At 37.7% G+C, this 27292-nt stretch overlaps 1 protein-coding gene and 1 long non-coding RNA gene across 20 annotated transcripts in view; one reads left to right on the top strand and one right to left on the bottom strand.

The window, feature by feature from the left end:
- LOC134292225 (uncharacterized) overlaps positions 1-24063 on the top strand; it is a 29396-nt gene extending 5333 nt beyond the window's left edge. Inside the window, exon 2 of the long non-coding RNA XR_009999531.1 lies at positions 812-24063. This is a non-coding gene — a long non-coding RNA (uncharacterized LOC134292225). The remainder of the gene's footprint in view (positions 1-811) is intronic.
- The window catches only part of LOC109405099 (unconventional myosin-XVIIIa), a 1227991-nt gene that overhangs the window by 222361 nt on the left and 978338 nt on the right, over positions 1-27292 (bottom strand). The window contains exon 16 of one of the 19 annotated variants that reach the window (XM_062861182.1): positions 23489-27292. The exons of the other annotated variants lie outside the window; for them this stretch is intronic. Coding sequence (XP_062717166.1) covers positions 27260-27292 — 33 coding nt within the window. The 3' untranslated portion in view covers positions 23489-27259. Of the gene's footprint in view, positions 1-23488 lie in introns of those variants that run through there. 19 annotated transcript variants of the gene reach the window in all.

Here is a 27292-nt window from a genome sequence, read left to right as displayed (position 1 = left end):
CAATCTCTCATAAAGGGTAGTCAATTAATGAGCTATTTAAGATTTCTTAACTTGAACATTTAATAGCTAACAACTTTTGAATGTATTTGCATAGTTCGGTACGTTTTTGAAATATTGTAGTTACATAGTTCATAATAATTTATTCAGAGGACTGGCATTTTTTAAAAATTCGTTCAGACAGAGTGAACCAAGTACACATTTTTTAAATAATCGGTAAAATCAATTTGTTCACGAAACGGGTATTGGTACATTTCAATATGATGCCCAGCATCTACTAAACAAACATATTTTGATTTGGAAAGGATTACGAAGAATAAGATAATTTCAATTATTTCTCGTAGAGACACATGGTCCACTCTCTCTGCACGCGAAATGCCACAATATGCTTCTACACGATGATCTGTAAAATACGATAGTGACCATAATAAAATGGAATTTCACGTGATTTCTTGATCAATAATCATCAGAAAATGCGTTAGGGAGTCATACGGTTGAGAAACGTATCACATTTTGATGATTAACAATTTTATGTATTGGATTTTAACCAATACACATTTTTCAACTCTCTTGACATCAAGCATATGGTCCACTCTGACTTCACACTATTATCGATTTTTGCAGTTCAATCAAAAGAAAATTGTGCAATGACTCTCGTTGATTGTAACATTCAGAAAATTGGGTGAATGTTCCAAGTAGCTTAAGTAATTCTTAACCAACTGCCCTAAAAATCTAATTTTCGTCAATTTTGTTACTTGGTCCCCTCTGACTTAACGCCGACCATATAGAGCTGAAAAGCAAACGATGGCGGAAGTTTTATGAGGAAGAAGCACGTCGAATCGATGAAGAATATGAACGTGATATTGCTGAAATAGATGCGAAATTTGAGGAAGCTGCGAGAAAAAATCAGTTGGATTTCCTCGAACAGAAGGAGGCAATTATAAGGCAATTTGGTGGCGTTAACCCATGTGAAATATTGGAATCTTCGCCTAATCCAGTCTGTACAGCTGATCATGAAAGCAGTAAACCAATCACCCATCATCCAGAACCATCACGTCAAATGAATCATGCCGAGGTTTATGAAGAAGAACACAATTTCAAGCAAAAAAAATAATTAGACCTATTTACCAGTTTCACGGGTGGGAGTGTTGGGATGAAAATGCTCTGTGAAACTGGCAACACGGGCCAAATAGCAGTTAGCGAAAAAAGCTGTTGATAGGAGGTCGCATCTTTTAATAGCGCGGAATAGAATACTAAAATGTATGTATATAATGAATAAGTAATAGACTAAAATTAATGAAATGAATTGAATTACAGCATTGAAGCTGCACATTATGAAAGCTGCTTTCAATCTTTGGTGTTTCGCGTAAAAGATGATTTGTCTCCGCAACAGTTAGCATTTTGAAAATGAGTTGTCAGGGGTCGGATACGTGAAGGTTAAATAAACCTCGAAACAGTTTCCCCATTGCCCATTCCGAAGGCCACCATAGGGCCGGAGCGGGTTCGAAGGCCTATTTGTGTCCTGCCGGACAGCTACCATCTGTCTGAAAAACATTGCCGAAGACACCAACATTCTATCTAGCAAAGCATTTGATCTAGATGTCTTTAGCCGTAACGGGACACCATTTGCAAAACACTGTTTTCTCGCGAGCGTAACGCTGCGCTCACAAAACTAAATCAAGAATATTTCTTAAACTATACATTTCGCAGTAAAACTCACTTCGGCAATCTTGTTCACATCAATCCAAAGAAGAAATGTCTAGAAGACTATATTATTCAAAACCTCATAACAGAGCTGATATACGCATTTCAGTTTGAAAATTTTAAAAAGAAGATTTCTGCGATGGTGTCCCGTTACGAAATGTAACATGTTATATAATGTAAATTGGAACCAAACCCCCATAGAACAAGTATTGCATCAGGAAGTACATCTAATAAGCTTGTTATAAATCCTGTTAAACCATATGGTCATGAACATTATATTTGATTGCAGACGTCATTTGTTCACGGAAGTTAGCTCCTCGTGGTGTCCCGTTACGCTGGAATGTGTCATATTATCGTTGCAGCACCAAATCGAAGTCGCGACTCGCGACATGCGAAATAACTTTAACCCTTTGGAGCCGGAGGGGTCATATATGACCCCGGCGATGAAATCGAGCATAGCAAACGTGTTCCACACCAGCGAGGTTGCGTCGACAGCGGCGAAAAAAATCGGCTCCAAAAGGTTAAACTGATAAACGTACATAACAGACTAAAACACAGAAGACCCTAAACGTGCTCTCCGTTAGCGAGTTATGAACGGTATTTTCCCCTTAAATTACACAAGAATTTTCTTGTGGGATCCCTTTAAGAAGTGCACTCTGGATTGTTTTTCTCCAAGATTCCTACAGAAGCTCTTGGGGGATTCCTCCTAGAAATAATTCTGGAATTATTTTAGGAACTCCTTTCGGGATTGCTTAGGGAGAGCGTTCCAGCGTTCCTCCTCTATCCTCCAACATTTTTTTAAATCAAATTTCTCCAGCAGTTTAAAAAAAAACCTCCAGATATTCGTTCTGGTTTTTTTTCCAAAAGTTCCTTCTGGGATTACATATCTCTTTCGGGACGAACCAGCACAATCGTGCTGTTTTTCGGCATTGGTTTTATACATTTTTTTCAATTGTTTTTTCCTCAAAATATGTGATGTAAATATTTTTTATGATCGAGTTATTACTCTTACTTGTATTTCTGGGCCTCAGATTTGGTTGGAATTGTTTATGAAAAACGCCACAAAAAGTTAAACGAAAAGTAAACAATCACCCTAGAAGTTGAAAAAGTTTTATCTGTCGTATTTTTATAAATATTTGTTTAATCCAGGTATGCAGACATAAAAATCGATAAAAAAGAGTAGTTCTGCAAAACGGCGAAAAAAAGTGATGCATTATTGAAAAGCACGAGATCTCTGGGTGGTCAAAGTGGGACCAGCACAATTGTGCTGTTCCGTCCCCAAGGCGGTCCAAGTTCCATCGGAAATTGCCTATTCTTAGGCGTTTTATGGTATAGAAGATTGAGTTTAATTATTAAATCACTACAAAGTAATAGTTTGTAAAAACTTAGACGTATAATTTCATTTCAAGGATCACTATATCAGCTTGTACGAGTTTTTTTTAAAGAACTTTGAATACTTGGGTGAATAATATTACTCCATATTATCGAAATCATGAATTTGATTGGAACAGGGATTTACTGTTCTTATTATCTTCTTCTTATTCACTTCTATGATTAGAATACCCTTTCAAGCTGATCTTGTGTTCCTAGATTTGAAATTATACGTCTAAATTTCTACAAACTAACACTTTGCAGTGATTTAATAATTACAATAAATCTTTTGTACCATAAAACGCCTAAAAGTAGGCAATTTTCAGCAATTACTTAGAGAACATCGACCGGCTTGAGGACGGACCAGCACAGTTGTGATGGTCCTAATTTAACCCCAAAAAGTGCATAGGTGGATAAAGTAGCCGAAGTAAAAAAAAAATATTCTAGAGGACGTTAAGTTTATAAGAGAAAATTTAAGATAATCATTCTTATATGATCCGTCACGAAATGGATATCTCCATGAATGAAACGCAATCAGTGAAGTACTAGATTTGTAGTAATAAGCTGAATTTTTGTATAATGAAAAAGTAAAATGGTAACTGCAATAATGGTATTGTCGTCGCGGTTCAAACCCGAAGATTCCCGACACCCGACAATCGAATTTTCTCATAATCCATACGTAAAACCTTACGTCGGGCGTAGTACGCTGGGCAGTGGATCTGGAACTCTATCCAGCGCACATTGCCCGGCGTGCGTCCGACATACGGTTTGGGAGAAAAATCAATTTTCGCGAGTCAAAAATTCCGATTTTCAACTGCACGAACAATAATAAAAAAGCAAGAGTTTTATGACTGCTAGACTGATTTGATGTTGTTTGAGTAAAACTTTGGGTAACTGTGTTGTTGTATTCTAATTTATTGCAATTTCAACAACATAGTTCCCCAAAGTTTTGCTGAGGCAGCATCACCGTTTCAATGCAGTAACGGAGAGTTTAGCATCTCACCATACAAAAAACCAACTCATTACTACAAATCTAGTATTCACTTATTCCTTCTGGGAATCCCCGATAAAGTACTTCTGAAGACATTCCAAATTTATAGAAATCTCGGAAGGAATCACAAAAATAATTCTTGGAGGATTTCTGATACTCCAAAGAGAAAACTTCTGAAGTAATCCTGGAAAGATCCCTCGAAAAATATTAATTAAATTGTTCATATAAAATCGCGTTGGAGATTTACAGAGTCACTTCATCTCAGAAGACCTTGTGGAAATCCTTAAAGGACGGAGTGAATTCCAGAAGGAACTTTTGGAGGAATACTGGTATAAATCCCTGTTGAAATTCCCAGAAGGAGGAATTTTTGAAGGAACTCTTGGATAAATCACTGAAACAACTCCTGGTCGTTCTTGGAAAATTTTGGAGGAATTCAAGAAGAAACTCCGGGAGGTATTCGTAAAAAAAAACTCCTGAGGGAATCTTTGAAGGAGCTTCTGCAGGAATCCAAGAAACTCCTATAAGGAACTTCTTAACAAATCCAAGAAGAGAATTCTTGAGAATTCCTAGAATTAATTTGTTCCCTTAACGCTAGAACTAGGTAACTCGAAAATTGACGTTTTTAAGTTGAATATACCATTATATCGAGCTTTTTGAGCTCTTTAATATACCCAAAGACCAATGAAATACGATTATAAACGACGAAAATATTCACCATTTTCAAAACTAGGTATCTCAGTGTAGAATACAAGAACTGAGTGCTATAACTAGGTAACTAAGAAAATCATATCTATTTCCAACCGCACGGGTTAAAAGCTATCGGACGTGGAGATGTTACTAGTCATTCTTTTGTTAGTAGATTGAAAATCTACTACTGTTTTTCATGTTAGGCCTAAAAACTTAAAATATTTTACTTGTTTCGATTTAGCTAAAAACTGTGATTGTTCGTAGACGATCATTTTATGAACATTTTGAGGAGTCATGTGGTGATAAAGCAGGCATTCTTGCAAATTCAGTAATTAGACGTAAATTTCAATATGTGAATCCTTATAAATTTGCAAACTGCAACAGAAAAATTGAAAAAATGACATCAATAGTGGTAAAAACTAGGTATCTCAGAACATCTTCTTAATTATTTATGTTGCATTTTGAGTGCTATAACTAGGTAACTCGGCAATTTTAGAACCATTTATTGTTTTTATCAAAGGTTTAAACCAAAATAGTTCAAAACTTTTTCTTGAAACAGAAAAAGTAGAAGCTGAATAAGCAATCAATGCTAAAGAACAATTATTTTAAAGGTTCCATACCTTTGGAACAACTGCATGTAAAATTGTGAAATTTTCAAAGTCGTTTTTCTCGAAACTATGATTTTTGAGTTACCTAGTTCTAGCATTAAGGGGACGAATTCTTGAAGGAACATCAGAAGAAATTGCTGGAGTAATTTCAGTAGGAACTTCTGGGGGTCCCTCGAAGAACCTCTGGAGAAATTTCAGAAAAAAAAAACTTTAAATCAATCTCTGAAGGCACTCTTGGATGAACTTCAAAAAGAACTCCTGAATGAGTCTCTGGAAAAAAAAACTCTAGGAGGAAACCAAGTGGAATGACATTTCCTTTTTTTAATTGGAAAATCCGCATTTCAGGCCAAACATTTCAATAGGTCCTATCTGCATTTGAGAGGCTTTTTGTCCACTTTCTTTTTCAGTTATTGCAATATAATGGTACATTTTTTAACTGTTTTTGCAGTACAAATCAAAAGACGATTGTTTTGACCCGATGGTCACGATTTCAATGCAAGGAGACAATCTTAACCTTCCTTTTGCATCACGTTGGTAGCAGCTCGCTGACGTAGTGTACGGTTTGGGTCAAAAATGACCCTAATGCCAAAGGAGGGTTAATTCAAATAAACAGCTGAGTTATTAACGGAAGAGAGGGAAACCAAAGAGAGCCTCTTTTCTGCAGATTGGACCTTTAGACATGTTTCGCCTGATTTATCCGTTCCTAAAGACACTGTATGCTAAAGACACGAAATCTGATGATTGTTGCTATTGATGATGATTGTCGCGTCATGACGATGATGCTGTCCAGCAATGCTTTTAAAGCGCGTTTGACAGGTCTCCTGCTCGATTGGAATGACATTGACAGCAAATTTGGAATTCCAATTGGAACATTTCGTGTCTTTGCATATAGTGTCTTTAATCCGTTCCTAACCGTCGCTAACCGCTGCTAACTGAGCCGCAGGCGCAAGGAAACCGATTAGTCCGGAATAAAACTATCAGTATTCGAATAAACTCACAGTTCACTTCGGAAGAACAACGAAATTAAATATTTTCATCCTCAGGTCCGGTCCCGGAGCATATCTACAATAATCGATTTCTTTTCATCGACTTTCTCTTTGGTTAATAAATTGACCAGCAAATCATTTTCGGCTGTTTTTGTTGTTTTAGATGCTAGTTCTAGTAGTCCTTTACTGAAACACGCCCAGAGATGATGCTGGGTCATTAGGCCGAAGGCCATTAGGCCGAAGGTCATTAGGCCGAATGGTTATTAAGCCGAATGGTTATCAGGACGAATTGAAAGTTAGCCGTTGTTTTTACCTTTTCCAACAATTTTGTTTTAAAGAAGGAAAAATTTATGAATTGAATATCAGCAGTTTCAGCGCCAATAACTATTTTAGCAATGATACTAGAAAGAACAGCCTATATTTAAAAGAAGGAGAAATTCATAGGTAAAAAATCTGTAGATTCAGCATCAATAAAGTATCTTCGTGCCTGTCACACGATACACACATGCGAAATGGTCATTTGCAGAGGAAGCTCTCAGTTGATAACTGTGGAAGTGTTCATAGAACACTACAGTGTTGCGAAACTCATGCTCACGAGTAAAAAATACTCACTCACCTTACTCATTTGTGAGTAATGCTCACGCTGTGAGTCGCTCACGTATGAGAGATAAGCGGAAGTTACATATGTCGATTCGGCAACGCTGTTCATTTTGTTTGCCAACACTTGCTGCAAAGCTAGATGTTCAAACTTTGTGCGTGACTTCGTAGTGGTTCAAGTTGTTTTGTTTACATTTTCTATTATAATTAGATTATAATTTGATTATATGTAATCCTATCATAATTAGGATTTTTTTTTCAAAATTTTGAAAAAAAAAATAGCGGAGCAATCGATGAAATCTGAAATTTATTGTAAAGTGTTAAGCTACAGTATGCGGCAGGAAAAAATGCGAAAGTGTTTTTCAACTTCAAACCTCATTTTCGTCCATTTGAAATTAACCAATCTATGTTTCAACGTTCCATGATCTATAATATGCTAGTTTTCTGAAAAGTAATTAAAAAATTTCCCATTTTGGTCACTAACCTTTACAGGGCGGCGCCTGAAGATGAAGACAACCAGAATTTTCAAACCGCAGAAAATCGCACAGGTCGCTAAATTTCGCATCTGATAAAACATTTTTTTTTTTGATTTTCTATACAATATCATCAAATATATGTACTTATTTCATCTGGTATGTGAAACTACAAGGCTCTGGATCAGTGTGGTCTGGTTGTTCATCGAATTTGAGCTAATTTTGTTACTGTTATAGTCATTTTGTTTAATGACCATTGGGCGCGCAGTTTATTGATATCCGCTTATTAGGCCTACATTATCACAAGTTAAACATCAAATATGTTCATTTTTATTTTTCAGTGCTAGAATATAGACATTGACTGATACACTGTCATGAAAAAATAGTAATACATATCCATAATACATAGCGTGTAATAGTGCCTTGAACATTTCGCATTTTTTCCTGCCGCACCCTGTAAACATATCGGCAGAACTGAAGCAAGAAGCAGCAATGAATGTTTATTCGAGAAGTGCAGCAACAAAAGTTTCGTCATAAGCTTGAGCTTTTGAAAGCAGAATTAATTAAATTTTATATTTTTACTAAACTTACATATACCGTCAATTTCTCGATATTAAATATAAATAATTTTAATTTATTAAGCTCGGATTGCAATACCGTTCAATCGACGCCTTCTTACGAACGATCAGCCTGTTCATTTGGCTCACACTTTGATAGTTCTTTCTGCACGATTGGCTTACAATGGCCGCCTCCGCAGATCTCTATAATGTAGGATTACTAGCCCCAACCAGTGAACATTCAACCATCGAGACAGCCCATCTAACGAGCTCTCAACGAACGAATCGTCACTGTAGTATATTTGCTTTTTCTGACAAGTGAATTTGAACTCCGTCTAAATAAGGCTGCATAAAACTCAATTTCTTCCTTCTAGTGAAAGGAACTACACTAAGGTCTTTTTTACACGGCTTTTTTTACACGGTTTCGCGAATTAACACGGTTTTTTTTTACACGGATTCGCGAATTAACACGGTTTTTTCAACTTTCTCGCACTAAGTGTATAGAAGGGAACTCTTACTAAAAGGAAGAAAGGGGATTTATGGGAAATTGTTGCATGGGATTTGAAAAGTGGTATGAGGTGGAGGCGGATGATGATGTAAGAGGTCTGCAGGAAAGGGATGTGTTGGGGTCTGTTTGTTGAAGTGGTGGGGGGAGGGGGGGGGGGGTGATAATATATGGGGGGCTAGGAGGGGTTAAATGGGGGGTTTCCTAAAGGTGACTTCTGGAGTATGGTTCAGCGTCCTACAGGTCCATGGAGCATAGTTCTGAAGAGAAGTAATTTTCAAGGATATTCTAGGGCATCCAAGAACTTCCGCGAATAAAGGCCTTAAGATCTACAAGCGTAATCGATGGATTGTAGTCACATTACTGATACGGTGCAACATCCTACAGGTCTTTAGATCACAGTTCTGTAGAGACGTAGTTTTCAAAGATATTCTAGGACCTCCAAGAACTTCCGAGAGTACAGGCCTGAAAATCTATGAGCGTAATCAATTCATTGTTGCTATATTCTTGATGCGGTGTACCATCCTACAGATCCATGGAGCATAGTTCTGAAGAGAAGTAATTTTCAAGGATATTCTAGGGCATCCAAGAACTTCCGCGAATAAAGGCCTTAAGGTCTACAAGCGTAATTGATGGATTGTAGTCACATTACTGATACGGTGCAACATCCTACAGGTCTTTAGATCACAGTTATGTAGAGACGTAGTTTTCCAAGATATTCTAGGACCTCCAAGAACTTCCGCGAGTACAGGCCTGAAAATCTACGAGCGTAATCAATTAATTGTTGCTATATTACTGATGCAGTAACATCGTGCAGGTCCATGAAGCATAGTTCTGAAGAGATGTTATTTTAAGGATATTTTAAGACATCCAAGAACTTCCGCGAACAAAGGTCGATCTACAAGCGTAATCGATGGATTAGTAATGTGACTACTGATACGGTGCAACATCCTACAGGTTCTTACAGCATTGTTCTGTAGAGACGTAGTTTTCAATGACATTCTAAGATCTCCAATAACTTCCGAGAGTACAGGCCTGAAAATCTACGGGCGTAATCAATTAATTGTTTCTATATTATTGATGCAGTGTAACATCCTACAGGTCCATGGAGCGAATGGGTGACAAAACGTCGAATGCCAAAACGTCGAATGCCAGAACGTCGAATGCCTAAACGTCGAAAGGACAAAACGTCGAAGGGACAAAACGTCGAAAGGACAAAACGTCGAAAAGTGTGTATGTGTTCACAGTTCAGCGTGGATTTTTTTTTTGAATTTTTGTGTGAATTTAAATCGATCCTGTTGGTAGCCTGGGAGGGGTGATGATACGGTAGATCCACCAAGATGGCAGGATGACGAGTTGATTAATGGGGACACATGAACATTGTCTCGTTATCTGGGGTCACTGCCCGAACGCTGAAGGTCAGTGACTCATTTTGCACTCTATAATGCTTCAGTTGAAACCACTAGATGAGTAAGTGCGAGTAAGTGCGAGGATACTTAGCATTGTTGTACAAGTACCATATTCTGTGAATACCGGATGAATTGCGGAGAAGGATAGCTAGTCAAAATCCCGCTATTTCAAGTAGAACTCCGGTTCTGAATGAGGAAGACATTCCCCTTACGTTGGGATGGTACCGGCAAGTCGTGCCGTAAACCAAACCAGACGCCCTTGAAGGAACAATACACCCGATGATCGCCATCGCCACCCTAAAGGTGCCAGAGATCCGGCAGACGATAGCTAGAGGCTACCATCGAAGCTACCCTGAAGGAAGCTGTGACGTAATGCTGAAAATTTGTGGAAGGAAATTTGTGACAGTGTGCCACTCGCAGTGTTGCATTTGAACACGATCAATTTGCGTTGAAGTTCAAAAACGGCACGCTGTGATCAAACATATTTGAACATTGTTCAGTTCAAAATTTGATCAAGAACTGCACCAGCAAAAACATGGCACCCTGGTACCTGGTAAACTTAAATGGTCATGTGTCTGCCATTTTTTCACAAATTCTAACAATCTTGGGTTGACTCGATTCAGAAAGTCACCCTCTATTGAGAAGGGGAACCAGTTCGGTCACCGTGGATTACCAGAAAATCCGGATTTCGGTGCAGAATCTTAATGCCGGATATTCACGCAACAACGCATGATGCAGATGCGTCACAAAGTCCTAGGGCAGCACCTTGGTCAGGACGCACATAAGATTTGAAGACACATCCAAGCTCAGTTCCTTTTTGGCTCGCGTTTAGTTCAAATGCAGCACTGGGTGCCAGTAGAAGGGGCCTCAAAGAAGTAAGAGAAGAAAAGCCGGGAAAGTTCGGAAATAAATAATTTTACACTTAACGTGACGTGATGTGAGTTTTTTATATACGACAGTGCGAATATTCCCTATCCACGAAGAACTGGTTAAGGAACATGCCGACCCTGAGGCTTCCCTCTGAACTAGTTGGCAGATACAAGTGAAATAATGAGTATCCTTTAAAAGAATAAAGAACTCACTATTTGCTTAGATTACTCGTTTTCGACGTTTTCGACGTTTTGTCCTTTCGACGTTTTGTCCCTTTCGACGTTTTGGCATTCGACCTTTTGGCATTCGACGTTTTGGCATTCGACGTTTTGTCTTTCGACGTTTTGTCCCTAAGCCCCATGGAGCATAGTTCTGAAGAGAAGTAATTTTCAAGAATATTCTAGGGCATCCAAGAACTTCCGCGAGTAGTGGCCTTAAAATCTAAAAGTGTAATCGATGGATTGTAGTTACATTACTGATACGGTGTTACATCCTGCATGTCCATGGAGCATAGTTCTGAAGAGATGTTGTTTTCAAGGATATTCTAGGGCATCCAAGAACTTCCGCGAATAAAGGCCTTAAGATCTACAAGCGTAATAAATGGATTGTAGTCACATTACTGATACGGTGCAACATCCTAAAGGTCCTTAGAGCATAGTTTTGTAGAGACGTAGTTTTTAAAGATATTCTAGGACCTCCAAGAACTTCCGAGAGTTCAGGCCTGAAAACCTACGAGCGTAATCAATTAATTTTTGCTATATTATTGATGCGGTGTAACATCCTACAGTTCCATGCAGCATAGTTCTGTAGAAAAGAAACTTTCCAAATATGCTCTAGGTCATCCAAGAATTTCCGCGAATAAAGAATTCAAGATCTACAAGCGTAATAAATGGATTTTTGTTACATTACTGATACGGTGTAACATCCTACAGGTCCATGGAGCATATTTCTGAAGAGATGTTATTTTCAAGGATATTCTAGGGAAACCAAGAACTTCCGCGAGTAGTGGCCTTAAGATCTACAAGCGTAATCGATGGATTGTACTTACATTACTGATACGATGTAACATCCTACAGGTCTTCAGAGCATAGTTCTGTAGAGACGTACTTTTCCAAGATATTCTAGGACCTCCTAGAACTTCCGCGAGTATATGCCTAGCATATTCAATCAATTGTTGTTACATTACTGATACGGTGTAAAGTCATACAGATTTATTGAACACGGAGATGTCATTTGCAAAGATGTTCTTTCTAGGTCATCCAAGAACTTCCGCGAGATAAGGTCTTAAGATCAGAATCAAGCATAATCAATAGATTATTGTAATATAACTGATGCGGTTCAACATCCCACAAGTCCATGGAGCATGTTTTTTTCCAATGATATTCTAGGTCATCCAGAATTTCCACGAGTGCAGAACAGTGTTATATCTTACAGGTCTATGGAGCATGGTTCTGCAGAGAAGTTACAGGGGATAGGCAAAATGATCGGGACAGGCAAAATTTTCAGTTTTCAAAAAATTTGCTAACAGCTGTAACTTTTAGAAAGGTGCATCAAATGTTCTCAAATTTTCACTGTAAAATGATCAACTAGTTGTGTATCAGAGGTCCAATTTTGGAGAAGATCGGGCTATTCTGCACGAAGTTATAAAGATTCTAGAAAAAAAATATCCGAAAGCCAACTATGAGCTGTTACATCTCCGGATTCAATAAACCGAATGCAATGAAATTTTGACCATTTATGACTTATATAATATGCTCTTAAAAACGTTTGACTCAATCTGAAATTTTTAACAAGCAAAAAAGTTATTGCGATTTAATTTATTTTATGATTTTTTAGTAAACTGATCTATTTTTAATATTCATCCCATTACTTTTTTATTTTATTGTCGGCTATGTTTATACTTTCCTTCAAACCAAATTTTTATTCAGCTGGGAGAGGGAATTCAAATGAACTATAAATAGTATCTTAAATTTTGAAACGATGTTGAAGTTTTTGATAATTTGGCGTTTTATTAGAAAAATAATCTTATCGTTATAATTTTCTTCGGCGGTAAAAATTCTATGTTTAGTCAAAGGCTTTTCAGAGCTCATTATATAAGTCATAATTGGTCAAAATTTCATTGCGTTCGGTTCATTGAATCCGGAGATATAACAGCTCAAAGTTTGCTATCGGATAATTATACCGTCAAATGGGGTAACTTGCAACACTTTTCGACTTTGAAGCAATACCATTGGAAATCTAAATATTTGAAACATCCTGTAAAGCATCGTGTACGCTAATTACCTCGAGTAGAATACTATGCAGCACTTGATTTACCAAAATACGTTGCTACCTAATCAAGAGGTGCGAAATACATGCTTGTTGCAAGTTTCCCCATCTGTGGGGTAACTTGTAACACAGGACATGAAGCTAAGTTAGCTGTCATTATACAGCACTAACATTCTAGGGCTTAGGGTAATTCGCTAATTGTTGAACACTACCCAAATGTTGAACAGTTTCTGAATATTTTATTATAAATCTTACTTTAGTAATTTTCATCCAACGTAAACGTATGATGTAGATGCATATACATATGGGTTACGATATTGTTCTTATTAAGTTACAAAGTTATACATATTTTATGTCAAAACAATTGATTGAAAATTTAGTGCCGCTGATGACACGAAAACTGCACAATTCTTAAGATTTATTTTAAGAAATTGTTGTTACGAAATAAGCTTTGCGGGCAAATCGATCACAAATATCAAAGGCACACCATAGTTACAAGAACTGGAAGGATGTCCTTAACAGTTTAACATTGTTTAAAATCACATTTTCATTGTATTTCAATTTGAAAATAGTTATTTATGCAACAAGTTGCAAAATGATGATTTTTTTAGCACGAGTTGTACGTTTATCCAACGAGGCTTGCCGAGTTGGATAAATACGACGAGTGCTGAAAAAATCGAGTTTTGCAACGCGTTGCATACAAAGTTTTTTGTAATTGCAAAAATTCCCGTACAGTATAATCTCTCTAGCCACACAAACGTGTATCAGCAGCAACCACGTGCGAGCCTCCATGCTCGCACGGACAGGACGTAGTGCATAGTATTTTCTTCGATCAGGTAGGCTATGGTGGGCCAACTGTCGCAAGTTTTCAAGCTCCCGTCGTCGTCATGCAGCATCATGAGCAAAAGCAAAAGTAGGTTCAGCTTCTGCTTCTACACCTGATTGGCAGTTCAAATCAGAATCTGAATCGTCCTGATTCGGATTCGAACTGATCAGTGCATGTAGAAGCAGCAACTGTATCTACGGAAGTAGCGGTACTAAACAAAAAGTGTGTGCTAGCAAAAGTGCCGAAAAGTGATACTTTTCAGCACTCTAAAGAGTGCCGAAAAGTAGCACTTTTCGGCACCTTTGCTTCAGTGAAGAAAAGTAGGCCGTTTTATCATTGTTACCGCGAGTGAAAAGTAGGGGAATTCGCAACGCAATTACAAAAAATATTTTTCTTATCACACTATCATTATGCATCCATGATCCAATTGTTGAACACTGGCATAATCTACGATGTTAGCATGACTGCTAGATTTTTTTTTTCACTTTACCTAACCGTGCATTTCATGGGGTTTCAAGGGCGTTCCAGGGATGTTCTAGGAGTGTTCCAGTGGGCTTCAGAAAGATTCCAGTGGTTTTCAATGGGTTTCAAGGGCGTTCCAGAGTTGTTCAAGAGGAATTCAGAGTGTTAAGGGGGTGCCAGGAGTATTTCAAGGCGTTCCAGGAGGTTCAGGAGCAACCCACGGGTTTTCAAGGGATTTCAGGGTAGTTCCACGAGTGTTCTTGAGGGTTGAGTGGGTCCCATGGGTTTCCAGAAGTGTTTCAGGGGCTTTCAAAGGCATACTTTTCTTCTGTCGTTTTCGCTTCTAATCAAATCTTTTCAGCCATTTTTGCATCTAGTCATGTTTAAAACGTTTTCAGTCCACTGGAGTTGTTTTAAATGAGCAATTCCTTGCCATTTAAATGAATCGTCACTAGCTCGGACTAGCTGGGCACAAAACACGAAAAACCCGGAAAAATCCGCCAGAGTGAAAAAATATCGGATGTCGGGTCAAAGTCGGGTCAAATTTTATCAAATGTTTGACCACTGTTGGACTCACATCGGATAATTGTTGGGTCTATGTTGGGTTTGGTGGCCAAAATAAAAACAGGTGAATGATAGGTTGATGTCGGGTTATACGTCATCAATTACGAACAAAGCTTCAACCGTTCAACAATTGGCGAAAACCGTCCAACATTAGGATGAGCTAGCTCAAGGAAGCGTTCAACATTTGGGTTACAGACTTCCCATACAAATGTTCTATTTTTTCTTAGAAAATGTAATTTAAGGGAATACAAATTCAATGGGCAGTATAAGGGATGAGTAGATCTAGACGTTCGCTGGATATTTTTCAACTAAAGTGGAATTATGCACGGAAAAACAAACGAAAACCAAAATGCCAGTACTAACCGTTCAACAATTGGCGAATTACCCTAGTCGTATTGTTGAATTTTGATGTAATGCATGGAAAATGTATTGAAAAGATTTACACTAACCAATTGACATATAATTTTTCATGAAAGGGTTGATAGCTATTGCAAGCGAGAGTATATCGTTTAACAACAGGTCTCACGTCCTTAAGGACGAGGTCTCTCGTCCTTAATTATAAAATGAATATGGATCTTGTGACTCAGTATTCGTAACAAAATGTCAACAATGATTATTGTCATTTCTTGAAAAGGTAGAGTGAGTCATCTTTAAGTAGTTTTTAGTTTGAAGTGGTGTTTGGCAATTTCAGCTAAAATAAACATGATAGAAACACACCTATTCAACTTTGTAAATATCAAAATCGTTAATTTGGTTCAGCTGAAATAATTTACTCCATCTAGGTTCATAATTGATGTTGGTGATTGTTTTAAAGCGTCCATCAGCTAAATTGAACTTTTGCAAGATGAAACATGAATAAAACTTCAAAATATTGTATTTCCTAACAATGTTGGACGATCACGTGCAAAAATGGAAAAAAAATGAATTGTCATTAGAAAATGAACGCGTTACGACACGTAATCAATATATGATCCATTTCGGTTATTTCTGTCAAAATCATCGTAAAATGAAGATAAATAATTGAAGAGTTTGTCAAATTCAACTGTTGCAAGTTACCCCATAATGGTTGTCGAATATTATAATGATTTTGGACAATTGGACCGCAATTCCAGATGTAGTATTACAACAATGCATTTGGAGATTTATTATGCGGTGTGCTGTGCCTACATCTGTTTTACATCAATATAAATTCTTTACCCTTAGCAGACCACCCAGCTTCATACAGTTCATAAAACTTCAACATAAATCTTTTACCGAAACCACTCGAGGTGACAGACCCGAACCATACCCAGGTCAATTTACATTTCACAGCGTGAGAACACAAATGCGAACGAACTGCAATGTAACAGTCAGCAGTATGCATTCTGTTTTACTTAACCCATTTGATTCCTATTAAGGCTCAAGCATCCGTCATCAGTTTTCGGAAATAGAAAAACAGTTTTTTCACTATAAATCAAAACAATGACCACGAAAATGTATTCACTGTATTCTATTCCTCATGTGGAACACAATGAATCCATTTTCGTTGCAAAAATGGTTGATTTGAACGAAAAAACTGCTTTCAAATGTTTGATGCTGACGATGATTTCAATGACGAATGGTTCAACGTTAACGACACACAACTAACTGACTAGCACAGCGCAACTCTATCTGTCCCTCTCTATATCTCTATATACTTTAACGTTGAACCATTCGTCATTGAAATCATCGTCAGCATCAAACATTTGAAAGCAGTTTTTTCGTTCAAATCAACCATTTTTGCAACGAAAATGGATTCATTGTGTTCCACATGAGGAATAGAATACAGTGAATACATTTTCGTGGTCATTGTTTTGATTTATAGTGAAAAAACTGTTTTTCTATTTCCGAAAACTGATGACGGATGCTTGAGCCTTAAACGTGTAAGTGAGGATCGATACATATTTGATCGATCCCGAAATTCATGTAACCTAGCAAGTAAGATTGGTTGAAATAAAACATTCATTCAAAACCGAACCACCAAAGTATCCGCTTGTGACGATAAGTCCCCACAGCGGGAAACGTTATTTTCGGGCGAGTGATTTTTTGGCCGAAAGAAATTCGAGCGTTTATTATTCAGGTATTTGGAATTCGGACGAATGACATTCGAGTTTTGTTTCCAAAGCATCTCACTTTTGGAGTATAATGGGATACTTGTTGAGTATGTATAATCGATAAAACTAATTTATCAGTCAACAACATTTAAGTTTCGTAGCGACCAAACCCAAACAGAAATTACCCAATCATCTCTCTTTTGAATACTTTACCAATGCGCAAAAATAAGTCCGAAGTTGACCAAAGTTCATAACTATCGCAGTCGCAGTTGACAACCGGTAAACCTCAAGGATGTTGCACCGCATCAGTAATGAAACAACAATTCATTGATTACGCTTTCAGAGATCCTAGGGTTCATGGAAGTTCTTGGGAATCATAGAATATCTTTGGAAATTAGTTCATTACACAACAATTCTCCATGGACCTGTAGGATCTTGCACAGCATCAATAATATAATAAAAATCCACATATTATCCTTGTAGATCTTGAGGCCTCTACTCGCGGAAGTTCTTTTAGGACTTGAAATATCTTCGGAGATTTGTTCTCTTCAACTCAATGCTCCATGGTATTTTATGATCTTGCACCGTATATTGCATCTTTTGCACCGTATTCGACCCCCTGCAAAATTTTTTTGTCCCACCACAATATGTTCTCACCAGTTTTAGCATACATTGGTTCGTTTCGCTGCTAGAATTTTTCAGCGTCGGTTACACTTTTTGGATGGTGCATGGAATAATCGGTTTGTTTACATGCTACTTCCTATGGCGTTTGACGTGTGAACAAATATTTCAAACGATTGAACATTTGCACGGTAATCTAAGGAGCAAAGCAAGATGCAATAAGTAGTGTAACAACAAGGCACCGAATACGCTAGCAAGATGCGATTCACCCCTGGAAGTGCTGCAGTGAAACCTTTGGCCGAATCCATTTCCTGCCCATCCCTCAAAATGTGACCTTCTAACCTCGAGCTGGCACGAGTACCATGGCTTCCACCCATTACTAACAGATATCATTAAAAAGTTATTACTCTGTATAATGTATACTATTAAGTACAAAGAATGATCCTCGGCTCCGTAAAGCGTTATACGCGATTGAGCCCCAAATAAATGAACTAGATAAAAAAAAATGTAGTGTAACAACAATCCATTGATTATGCTTGTAGATCTTCAGAAAATAGAAAATTACTCATGGAAGTTCTTGGAGTACCTAGAAGATGTTCGGCAATTATTTCTCAACAGAACTATGTTCCCTGGACGTTTAGGACGCTATACTGTATCAGTAATGTGACAAAAAACCATTGATAACGCTTGTAGATCTTCAGGTCTATACTCGCGGAAATTCTTGGGAACTTCCATTGATTGCGCTTATAAATTTTAAGGCCTTTACTTGTGGAAGTTCTTGGTGGTCCTAGATCATCTTTGAAAATTATTTCTCTCAGAACTATGCTCTCTGGACCTGTAGGACGCTACACTGTATCAGTAGTGTTGCAACAAACCATTGATAACGGTTGTAGATCTTCAGGTCTTTACTCGTGGACGTTCTTAGAGGACCTAGAACATCTACGGAAATTAGATCCTTACAGAAAAAATGTTCATGGACCTGTAGCATGTTACAACGTATTAGAAATGTAACAACAATCCATTGATTACGCTTGTTGATCTTAAGGCCTTTACTCGTGGAAGTTCTTGGAGGTCCTAGATCATCTTTGGAAATTATATCTCTACAGAACTATGCTCCCTGGACCTGTAGGACGCTACACTATATCAGTAATGTGACAACACACCATTGATAACGTTTGTAGATCTTAAGGCATTTACTCGCAGAAGTTCTTGGAGGTCCAAGATCATTTTTGGAAATTATATCTCTAAAGACCTATGCTCCCTGGACCTGTAGGACGCTACACTGCATTAGTAATGTGACAACAAACAATTGATAAGGCTTGTAGATATTCAGGTGTTTACTCATGGAAGTTCTTGGAGATCCTAGATCATCTTTGGAAATTAGTTCTCTACAGAACTATGCTCATTGGACCTGTAGGATGCTACACTATATCAGTAATGTGGCAACACATCATTGATAACGTTTGTAGATCTTATGGCCTTTACTCACGGGAGTTCTTGGAGGTCCTAAATCATTTTTGGAAATAATTTCTCTAAAGACCTATGCTCCCTGGACCTGTAGGACGCTACACTGTATTAGTAATGTGACAACAAACCATTGATAACGCTTGTAGATATTCAGGTCTTTACTCATGGAAGTTCTTGGAGATCCTAGATCTCTCTCTCTCTCTTCTTGGCGTAACATCCTCATTGGGACAAAGCCTGCTTCTCAGCTTAGTGTTCTATGAGCACTTCCACAGTTATTAACTGAGAGCTTCCTCTGCCAATGACCATTTTGCATGCGTATATCGTGTGGCAGGCACGAAGATACTCTATGCTCAAGGAAGTCAAGGAAATTCAAGGAGATCCTAGATCATCTTTGGAAATTATTTCTATACAGAAAAATGGTTCATGGACCTGTAGCATTCTACAACGTATTAGAAATGTAACAACAATCCATTGATTACGCTTGTAGATCTTAAGGCCGTTACTCGCGGAAGTTCTTGGATGTCCTAGATCATCTTTGGAAATTATTTCTCTACAGAACTTTTCTCCCTGGACCTGTAGGACGCTACACTGTATCAGTTATGTGACAACAAACCATTGATAACACTCGTAGACCTTCAGGTCTTTACTCTTGGAGGACCTAGAACATCTGTGGAATTCAGTTTCTTACAGAAAAATTGTTCATGAACCTGTAGCATGTTACAACGTATTAGAAATGTAACAACAATCCATTGATTACGCTTGTAGTTCTTAAGGCCTTAACTCGCGGAAGTTCATGGAAGACCTAGCATATCTTTAGAAATGAATACTCTTCAGTACAATGCTCATTGGACATCTGTGATGTTACAACGTATCGAAAATGTAGCAAGAAACAATTGGCTATGTTTGTAGATCTTGTGGCCTTTACTCGCGGAAGTTCTTGGAGATCAAAATTGGAGGTCAAGTTTGAATATTATTTGTTTACAGAATAATGCTCCGTAGACCTGTAATGACCCAAAATATCCTTTGCGATCTTCCTTTGAAACAGTATGCACTCTGCTCCCCATAACCCATCCCTTGTCCCCTTCCCCACTAACCCCTAGATTCAACCCACTACCTGCAGCACCCCCTCCCCCCCCCACTTTCCTTATTAACTCTCTAACACAAACCTCGAATATCTGAAGGTGAGGTCATTTCAAATATTTTCAGATTTCCCTCAGTTTTTTTTACACGGATTCCCGAATTAGCACGGTATTTTTTTACACGGTTTCTGAAATTAACACGGTTTTTTACACGATTTCGCGAATTAACACGGTTTGTTTTTACACGGTTTCGCGAATTGAAACGGTTTTTTTACACGGGACTATCCCCCGTGTAAAAAAAAGACCTTAGTGTATAGTAGTTTTTGAGGGGTTTACGTTTAAGCCCTCTTTCCTACACCATTCTAGCGTAATATTGAGCGCAAATTGTAGCCGATTAGAGATCGTGTCATTGAATTTCCCACGTACAATAATGGTCACATCATCTGCATATCCAATGATCTCAAACCTTGATCAGCTACCTTTTTAAGGAGTTCGTCTACTACCAAAGACCACATAGTAAGGGCGATAATACTCCGCCTTGAGGACAGCCCTTCATTGATCTAACAGATAGTTGGGCACCTCCAAGATCAGCAGAAATTTCCCGATTTTTCAGCATAGCCATTATTTATTCTATTATGCATTTATCCAACCCTCTAGCTTCCAATGCTGAACGCATTGAGCTTTAGGATGCATTATCGAATGCTCCTTCGATATCGAGAAAGGCAGCAATTTCCTTGGCTTGAAGCGATTGCAATTTGCAATTTGCTAAGTGGCATCTCTACTAAGCTGGTTGACTTGATAAAGTCATCCAATATCTTTTCCATTGTTTTCAATAGAACTGAGGAAAGGCTTATCGGTCTGAAAGCTTTTGGAGTTGTTATATCCCTTTTGCCAGCTTTCGGAATAAACACAACTCGAACCTTCCTCCATGCTTTAAGTATGTCGACCATACATGTCTTGCCTCGTCTGAGTCCTGCTCATCATTCAAATAAGGAATCGTTCCTGGAAAGTGAGTTCTTATCATTACTTCCAACTTTCGAGATGAACCAGCCGAGGGCTGAAAATCTCGATAATAAAGAAAAATAATAATAATAATAATTACTTTCAACGTTTCCGAAGAATCAACGGTAAAGCTTCCATCTTTTTTTTAAGGCTGCCAAGCCCATTCGAATGGTCCTTAGAAAGGACTTTATGTAACCTTGCAGTTGTAGGGGCGTTGTTAATCTCTTCACATACCCTCTTCCAATCCTTTCGTTTGGCTTGCCTTATTTCTTTGTTATATTCTGATAGGACCTTTTTATATACATCTCAGTCAGAAGTAACTTTCGCTCTGTTAAATAAACGTCTAGATTTCTTTCTCAATTCCGCCAGCCTGTTGTTCCACCAAGATACATCCCTGTTTGATGACCTATGTTGAACAGGACAGCTGGCATGATACAATGAGACCAATTTGTTTCCAATTTCATCAGAGACGCCTTCCAAATGTGAAACCGAAGTAATTTGCTCTCAATTATAAGAATGGTATCTTAGACTTTTTAGCCAAACTAACCTGAAAATAATGTTAAATAGAACTATCTTTGATAGTGTGGACAAGAACCTATCAAGTTCAACATTATTAGAATGCGCTTTGGAAATTCTCCAGAGCGTCTTAGACAACCCTTCATATATAGGATCGCCCACGTCTAAGTCCGAGTCAAGGTCTGAGTAGTCTCTGATTGCATTAACAGCACAGCAATAAAAATCTTGTGATATCACATCATTTTTGCTGCACATCAGTCGCCTCGTGAAAGTGATGTACAGATTACATTCTTTTCACGCAGCAAATTAGTCGCTTTAGAGTGGGTCTAGCAATCGCTAGAACCGAATCGATAGATGAATCATATATAAGTAAAATATTGGCATGGATTCGTATACGGATCCGTTGATTGTGAGTCATCCTTACCTTACCTCTCGGCTATTTCACAGAGTTAGAAGGTGGGTGATAAATAAGATACTGCTTCTAGGTATCTGCTGGAATGGGTTTGTTGACACTTTCCGGTGTCAACCAGGGTGTACATGGTGAGTGTGTGATAATTGTTGGAAAACGACGTTGCCGAATGAAATTACGTTCGAAATTGGATACGTCGCCAAAAATTACGCGACTGGATATTACAATATTATTTGCTGTGAATTGAAGCTCAGGCTCCAATGCCCCACCAGGCAGATAACTGGGTTTCGCAAACTAAGCATTATTTGTGGCAACACTTTGAGCGGCATGATGGAACTATGACGAGCGCGCTAAGTGTTATTAGACCAATAATATAGTTGCATGGAGTGGGTGACGAGGTACATTACAGCGTGCAAACCGTTATTGCTATAATGAGGCTTCAGTTTGACTAAAGTTTGAAATACATAACAGCTCATGAGAAAACTGTCAATTTCGATTCAATTATAAATATAAATATTAAGTTAGGTTAAAAATCGAACCCGCAGACGAACCTATATTAGAAGTCGTTTCAGTGTCCAGTACATATGTTAAAGATGGCTCTACGTCAAAGATAAATTTCGTCAATCGCATTTGATTCGGTTGTGGTCGAAGGCAAGTTCACATGAGAGAAGGGGAGAAAAATCCCCTAGATGCAAATACAGAAAGAATAGTGTTGAACTCATCCACTGATTTACGGTAATCTGACCTGCGTGTTTCCGAGTTGACCAACATTCTTATTCCTCTCATCGCACTCTACTAACCTAGCCCGCCATATCTCTTGGATCTGAAGTCCTTTGGGCACCTGGTTAACCACTTATTTAAACATTTTAAATATTGACTTTAAATTGATGGTTCAACTTATTCACATTTTTCTCATTCTTTCCTTTGCAAAAATAAGTCCCGAACATCAACAAAACAAAGCAAGGAAAAAATCTAAAACTGAATAAATAATTAAAACTTCACGGAAAAATAATATTTCGGAAAAGTGAATGGTTCAAACGTAAGAAAAACAGTATAATATATTGTTACATAAAGATCGGATGTAAATGTATAGTACCGTCGATGGGGGTGACAATGGGTCTGGGGGTGAGATTGGGTCAAAACGGAAAAACATAAAATTTGAAATAGCTTATCAACTATGGCTAATTTATATTGAAAACTTTATATTATTTCAAAGAGGAGATGTTTTTACACGTCATGATGCAAAAAAAGATGTTTAGCAATAATTGTTTTTTGTTCAAATTGTGGCTAAACTTATATGATGAAACTACTAGTAAATCACTCTGAAAAAATTTCTCCTTCGCAATGTTTCACACAAGCACCTAACCATAAATTTTCTTATAAGTAGTTAGCTGTAGGTATTACCTGGTTTATGCAACGAAAAAAGTGGGCTGTCAATGTACTTAAAAAAAAAATCAATATTTTCGACCCTATGTCTAAATATTAAAAATGGGGGTGAGATTGGGTCAAGCAAGTTATCAAGTGCACATAACCTTAACTAAAAATTCAACTTGTTATCCAGTCCCCATTTGATGTTAGAGTGGTGCCATGTTTACCGTATCTTCATAAAAGTACGTTTTTTTTTCGAAAATATGTCGCAGAAGTGTCAAGCGAGTGTGTTCATACGTTTAGTACCTAAAATCATTTATAACAATAAACATGGACATGGACAGCTCATCTAATCATCATCTAACGTTTAGTGTACTGAAATATCGTAAGCTCACAAAATAGACTTAAAAACGTTCTCCTTCTCCACTCATTTTTGAAATTTTAAGGAAGTATCCTGAAACTACCAGACAGTAGTGGGATTCAGGAAATACAGGGGCTATAAAACCGGTGACATAGTACAATGTCGGAAAGTGAATGAATGTCGCATTTTGGGTTGGTTAAACATTTCTCATGCAATCTTTCAATGCGTCCCTCTCTTATTGTAATCCCCTCCCCTCCTCTCATGGAGGTTGAAACTTTGAATGAGGATGATTATGGTGGCTAAAAATGGCGATACAACATACAAACGTTATTTTATCAAATTTCAACATGTTTTTCGGTTGTATTGGCCCTTTTAGGTGGATTAATCATCTTTCATAATTACAAAAGTTTTTTTAGTCATGGTTATATTATTTTTTAAGTAGGCTTACTAGATATGATCAATAAAATTAACTTATATTCATAGATAGGTGATTTTGAATACTTTGACCCATTCTCACCCCCTCTAAGGGGTGAGATTGGGTCAATTTTCAAACATTTGTAGTTCAGCAAGCAATTCATATAATGTAATACTTTCTTGCTAAACTATCAATACCACATAGAAGAGTATACATACCAAATAAAAAGTTATTCCGACTTCAATTGCATTTGTTATTTAACAAACACTCTTTGAGTATCCTTTTTTGACCCATTCTCACCCCCAACGACGGTAGCTGCAATTTACAAAGCTTTTTCCGAACCATTCTATTACAATACACTTTATTATAGCTGGTACACTGTATGGTGCAGAAATGGTTTTCACCATACACTCTATGGTTGGCTTTTATCCGGGCAGTTATGTTTCAATAAGGGTTGCAATTTGTAAATAAATAGAGACATGTCATGATTTATTAAAACTTTAACACATATTTATTGAAGAATTTATTGCTTGTGTGCTTATTAGATAACGCCGAAAATTTTGTAATAAAAACAACCTATACCCTTAAATAATACATACTTGCCGAATTTTTGTTTCTTTTTGCCGAGGTCAGCACCATCAAGTAGTCTACAAAATGTTTTGATGCCGAAAATCAGTATAATAGTCTCATATTAATTTTTGAGATCAACACTCTGACAGCCCAGTCCGAAAAGTAAAAATATGTGTTTACATAAAGATATCGCTTACGCGGATATAATTGCATTTTATACATTCTTTTCTCAAATAATTAATTCAATAATCTCAATGTTGTACAGTTACACCAGCTTTTTTTTTGCACAGGTCGATTTTTGCTATTGCAATAGGATCAAAACTGATTAAGTTATAGCAAAAAAAACGGCCCGCGCAAAACAAAATAGCGGGTGCATTTATCTTGCCGCTCTTATAGATGAAACAATCATTTCACTACCAGCATCCAAAGAAGTGCTTCAACATATAAGCGACTTAATCGATCAAATCACGCGAGTCGTTGATGCGCACGAAATAGGCGAAAAAGGATGTGAAAACAACATGCGCACCCTCATTGAAAACCTCATGCCTATCAAACATCCCTCTTCTCATCTCATAACTTATCGCATCCAATCGCATCTCACCTCACCCACTATGGTCACACCCTGACTGTCCGAGCAATCCACATAGAGGTTGTTCATTCTTTAAGACGAGCGCCTGCATCATGGCTCTACGAAATTTCATGGCTCGTCGACCCCCCCAAAAATCTACAGCGATCGTGGCACAAACTTTGTGGGCGCCAACTTACTTCAGGTGCACGAAGTAATCAAGCTAGACGACTTCATGCAAGAGTTAAGCAATGCGAGAATCGAATGGGCTTTCAACCCAACCTCTCATATGGGAGGTAGCTGGGAGCGGCTGATCCGTTCCGTTAAGAACAACTTGGCAATGGTTTGTCATTCGCCACGGCCATCCGACGAAATACTCCGAAACCTGATGACTGAAGTCAAGAATATCGTGAACTCACGACCCCTCACCCACGTTCCAATAGATGAAGACTCGGCTCCAGCCTTAACGCAGAACCACATTTTACTTGGTTCATCCAACCGATCGATGCCACTAACCAACCTCGATGAAAGCAGCGCAGCACTAAGGCAGAACAAGCTAACGTCGCAGATACTTGCGAACCAATATTGGAAGCGTTGGGTGTCAGACTACTTGCCAGAGATAACCCGGAGATCCAAATTGTTTCAGCGAAAAAAAAAAACGATTGCTGTTGGAGATATTGTGATCATCGCAGACCCAAACATGCCACGCAACTGTTCGCCGAAAGGACAGATCATCGGTGTCAAAGTCAGCTCTGATGGACAAGTTCGACCCGCGACACACGGTGTCAAAATCTCGATTATTATCGAACTTTCATGTATGTACCTCGTATTTTTCTTCAAAAACGATTAAGGTAAAAAATATAATTTGGATTTGTATGTTTTGTTCCGGAGAGCTAATAAAAGTAGATACTTCTCAATATCCAATATTAGGTCAAACAGACCCTATTCCGATGACTTACGTTGAATATACGCTTAACAATTAAGAATTCACTTCAAAATTATCGAAAATGTAAATTGTTTTACTAAATATTCTTCTCAAAATTGTTGAATTAATGTAAGAAATTTAAAAGCCTTATTGCAATGAAAAATGTTCAAGAAAGAAGCATTAGGCAGCCAATCTCTTAACATTCATCTAGAACTCTTTAAATAGGTGGTGTCCAAAATACATTACAAGTTTTCTACTGTAAATATATTTTGGTCATCTGACGAACTACATGGGGATGCTGTGCGTTTGCATACTTGTAGGCGTATTCTGTGGGTCTGCCGATATTTCATCGATTTTAACAAAAGCTTTAATAGTTATCAGAGATGCCTGTTAAACGGAGAAATTTGATTATTCGCAAGAAAATGTTTGTTAATTTATACTACTTCCATGTCGACTACATGTTTTCTGACATCCATAACAGTGGTTCCCAAACTACAGTATACGGATAAGGGTGTACAGACTGTAAATAACTAAACTTTTTTTTCTATTAGTTTTTTTTTTCTTTCTACCGTTTTTTTCTCTTTCTACCGTTTTTTTTTTCTTTCTACCGTTTTTTTTTCTTTCTACCGTTTTTTTTCTTCTTTTAACCGTGTTGTTTGCATCCTACAAGGTGCGCAAAAATAAACATAAGAATTGAACTCGTATATTATTAGTGCAAGTTTTTTTTACTTATTTTTTTTTCTTTATATTATTACATTGTTTGTTTAACGAACCAAACAGTTGTCGTCCTAAAGAAGAAACTGAACTGTAAATACCTTAAGGTTTTTCTTTTCCTCTTTTGCGCTTTTTACTTATTTTGCATAAATTTGTTTCCACATGGACGATTTGTTTGGAGGCCAAACGCTTCCCAATGTCATCATTGCTCGTACGCGGTTTTGAGGACATCAAGACCGGCTTTGGTCAATCCAAAAAAGGTCAATTCTTATGTGGCTATCCTAGACTGTAAACGCTTATCTAAAGCTTCCATGGAAGCCCGAGTGGAAAAAT

Source organism: Aedes albopictus, chromosome 3, assembly GCF_035046485.1.
Source record: "Aedes albopictus strain Foshan chromosome 3, AalbF5, whole genome shotgun sequence".
In the NCBI taxonomy this organism is placed as follows: Eukaryota; Metazoa; Arthropoda; class Insecta; order Diptera; family Culicidae; genus Aedes; species Aedes albopictus.
The sequence above is the reverse complement of the archived record's forward strand: the minus strand, read 5'-3'. Positions and strand labels throughout refer to the sequence as shown.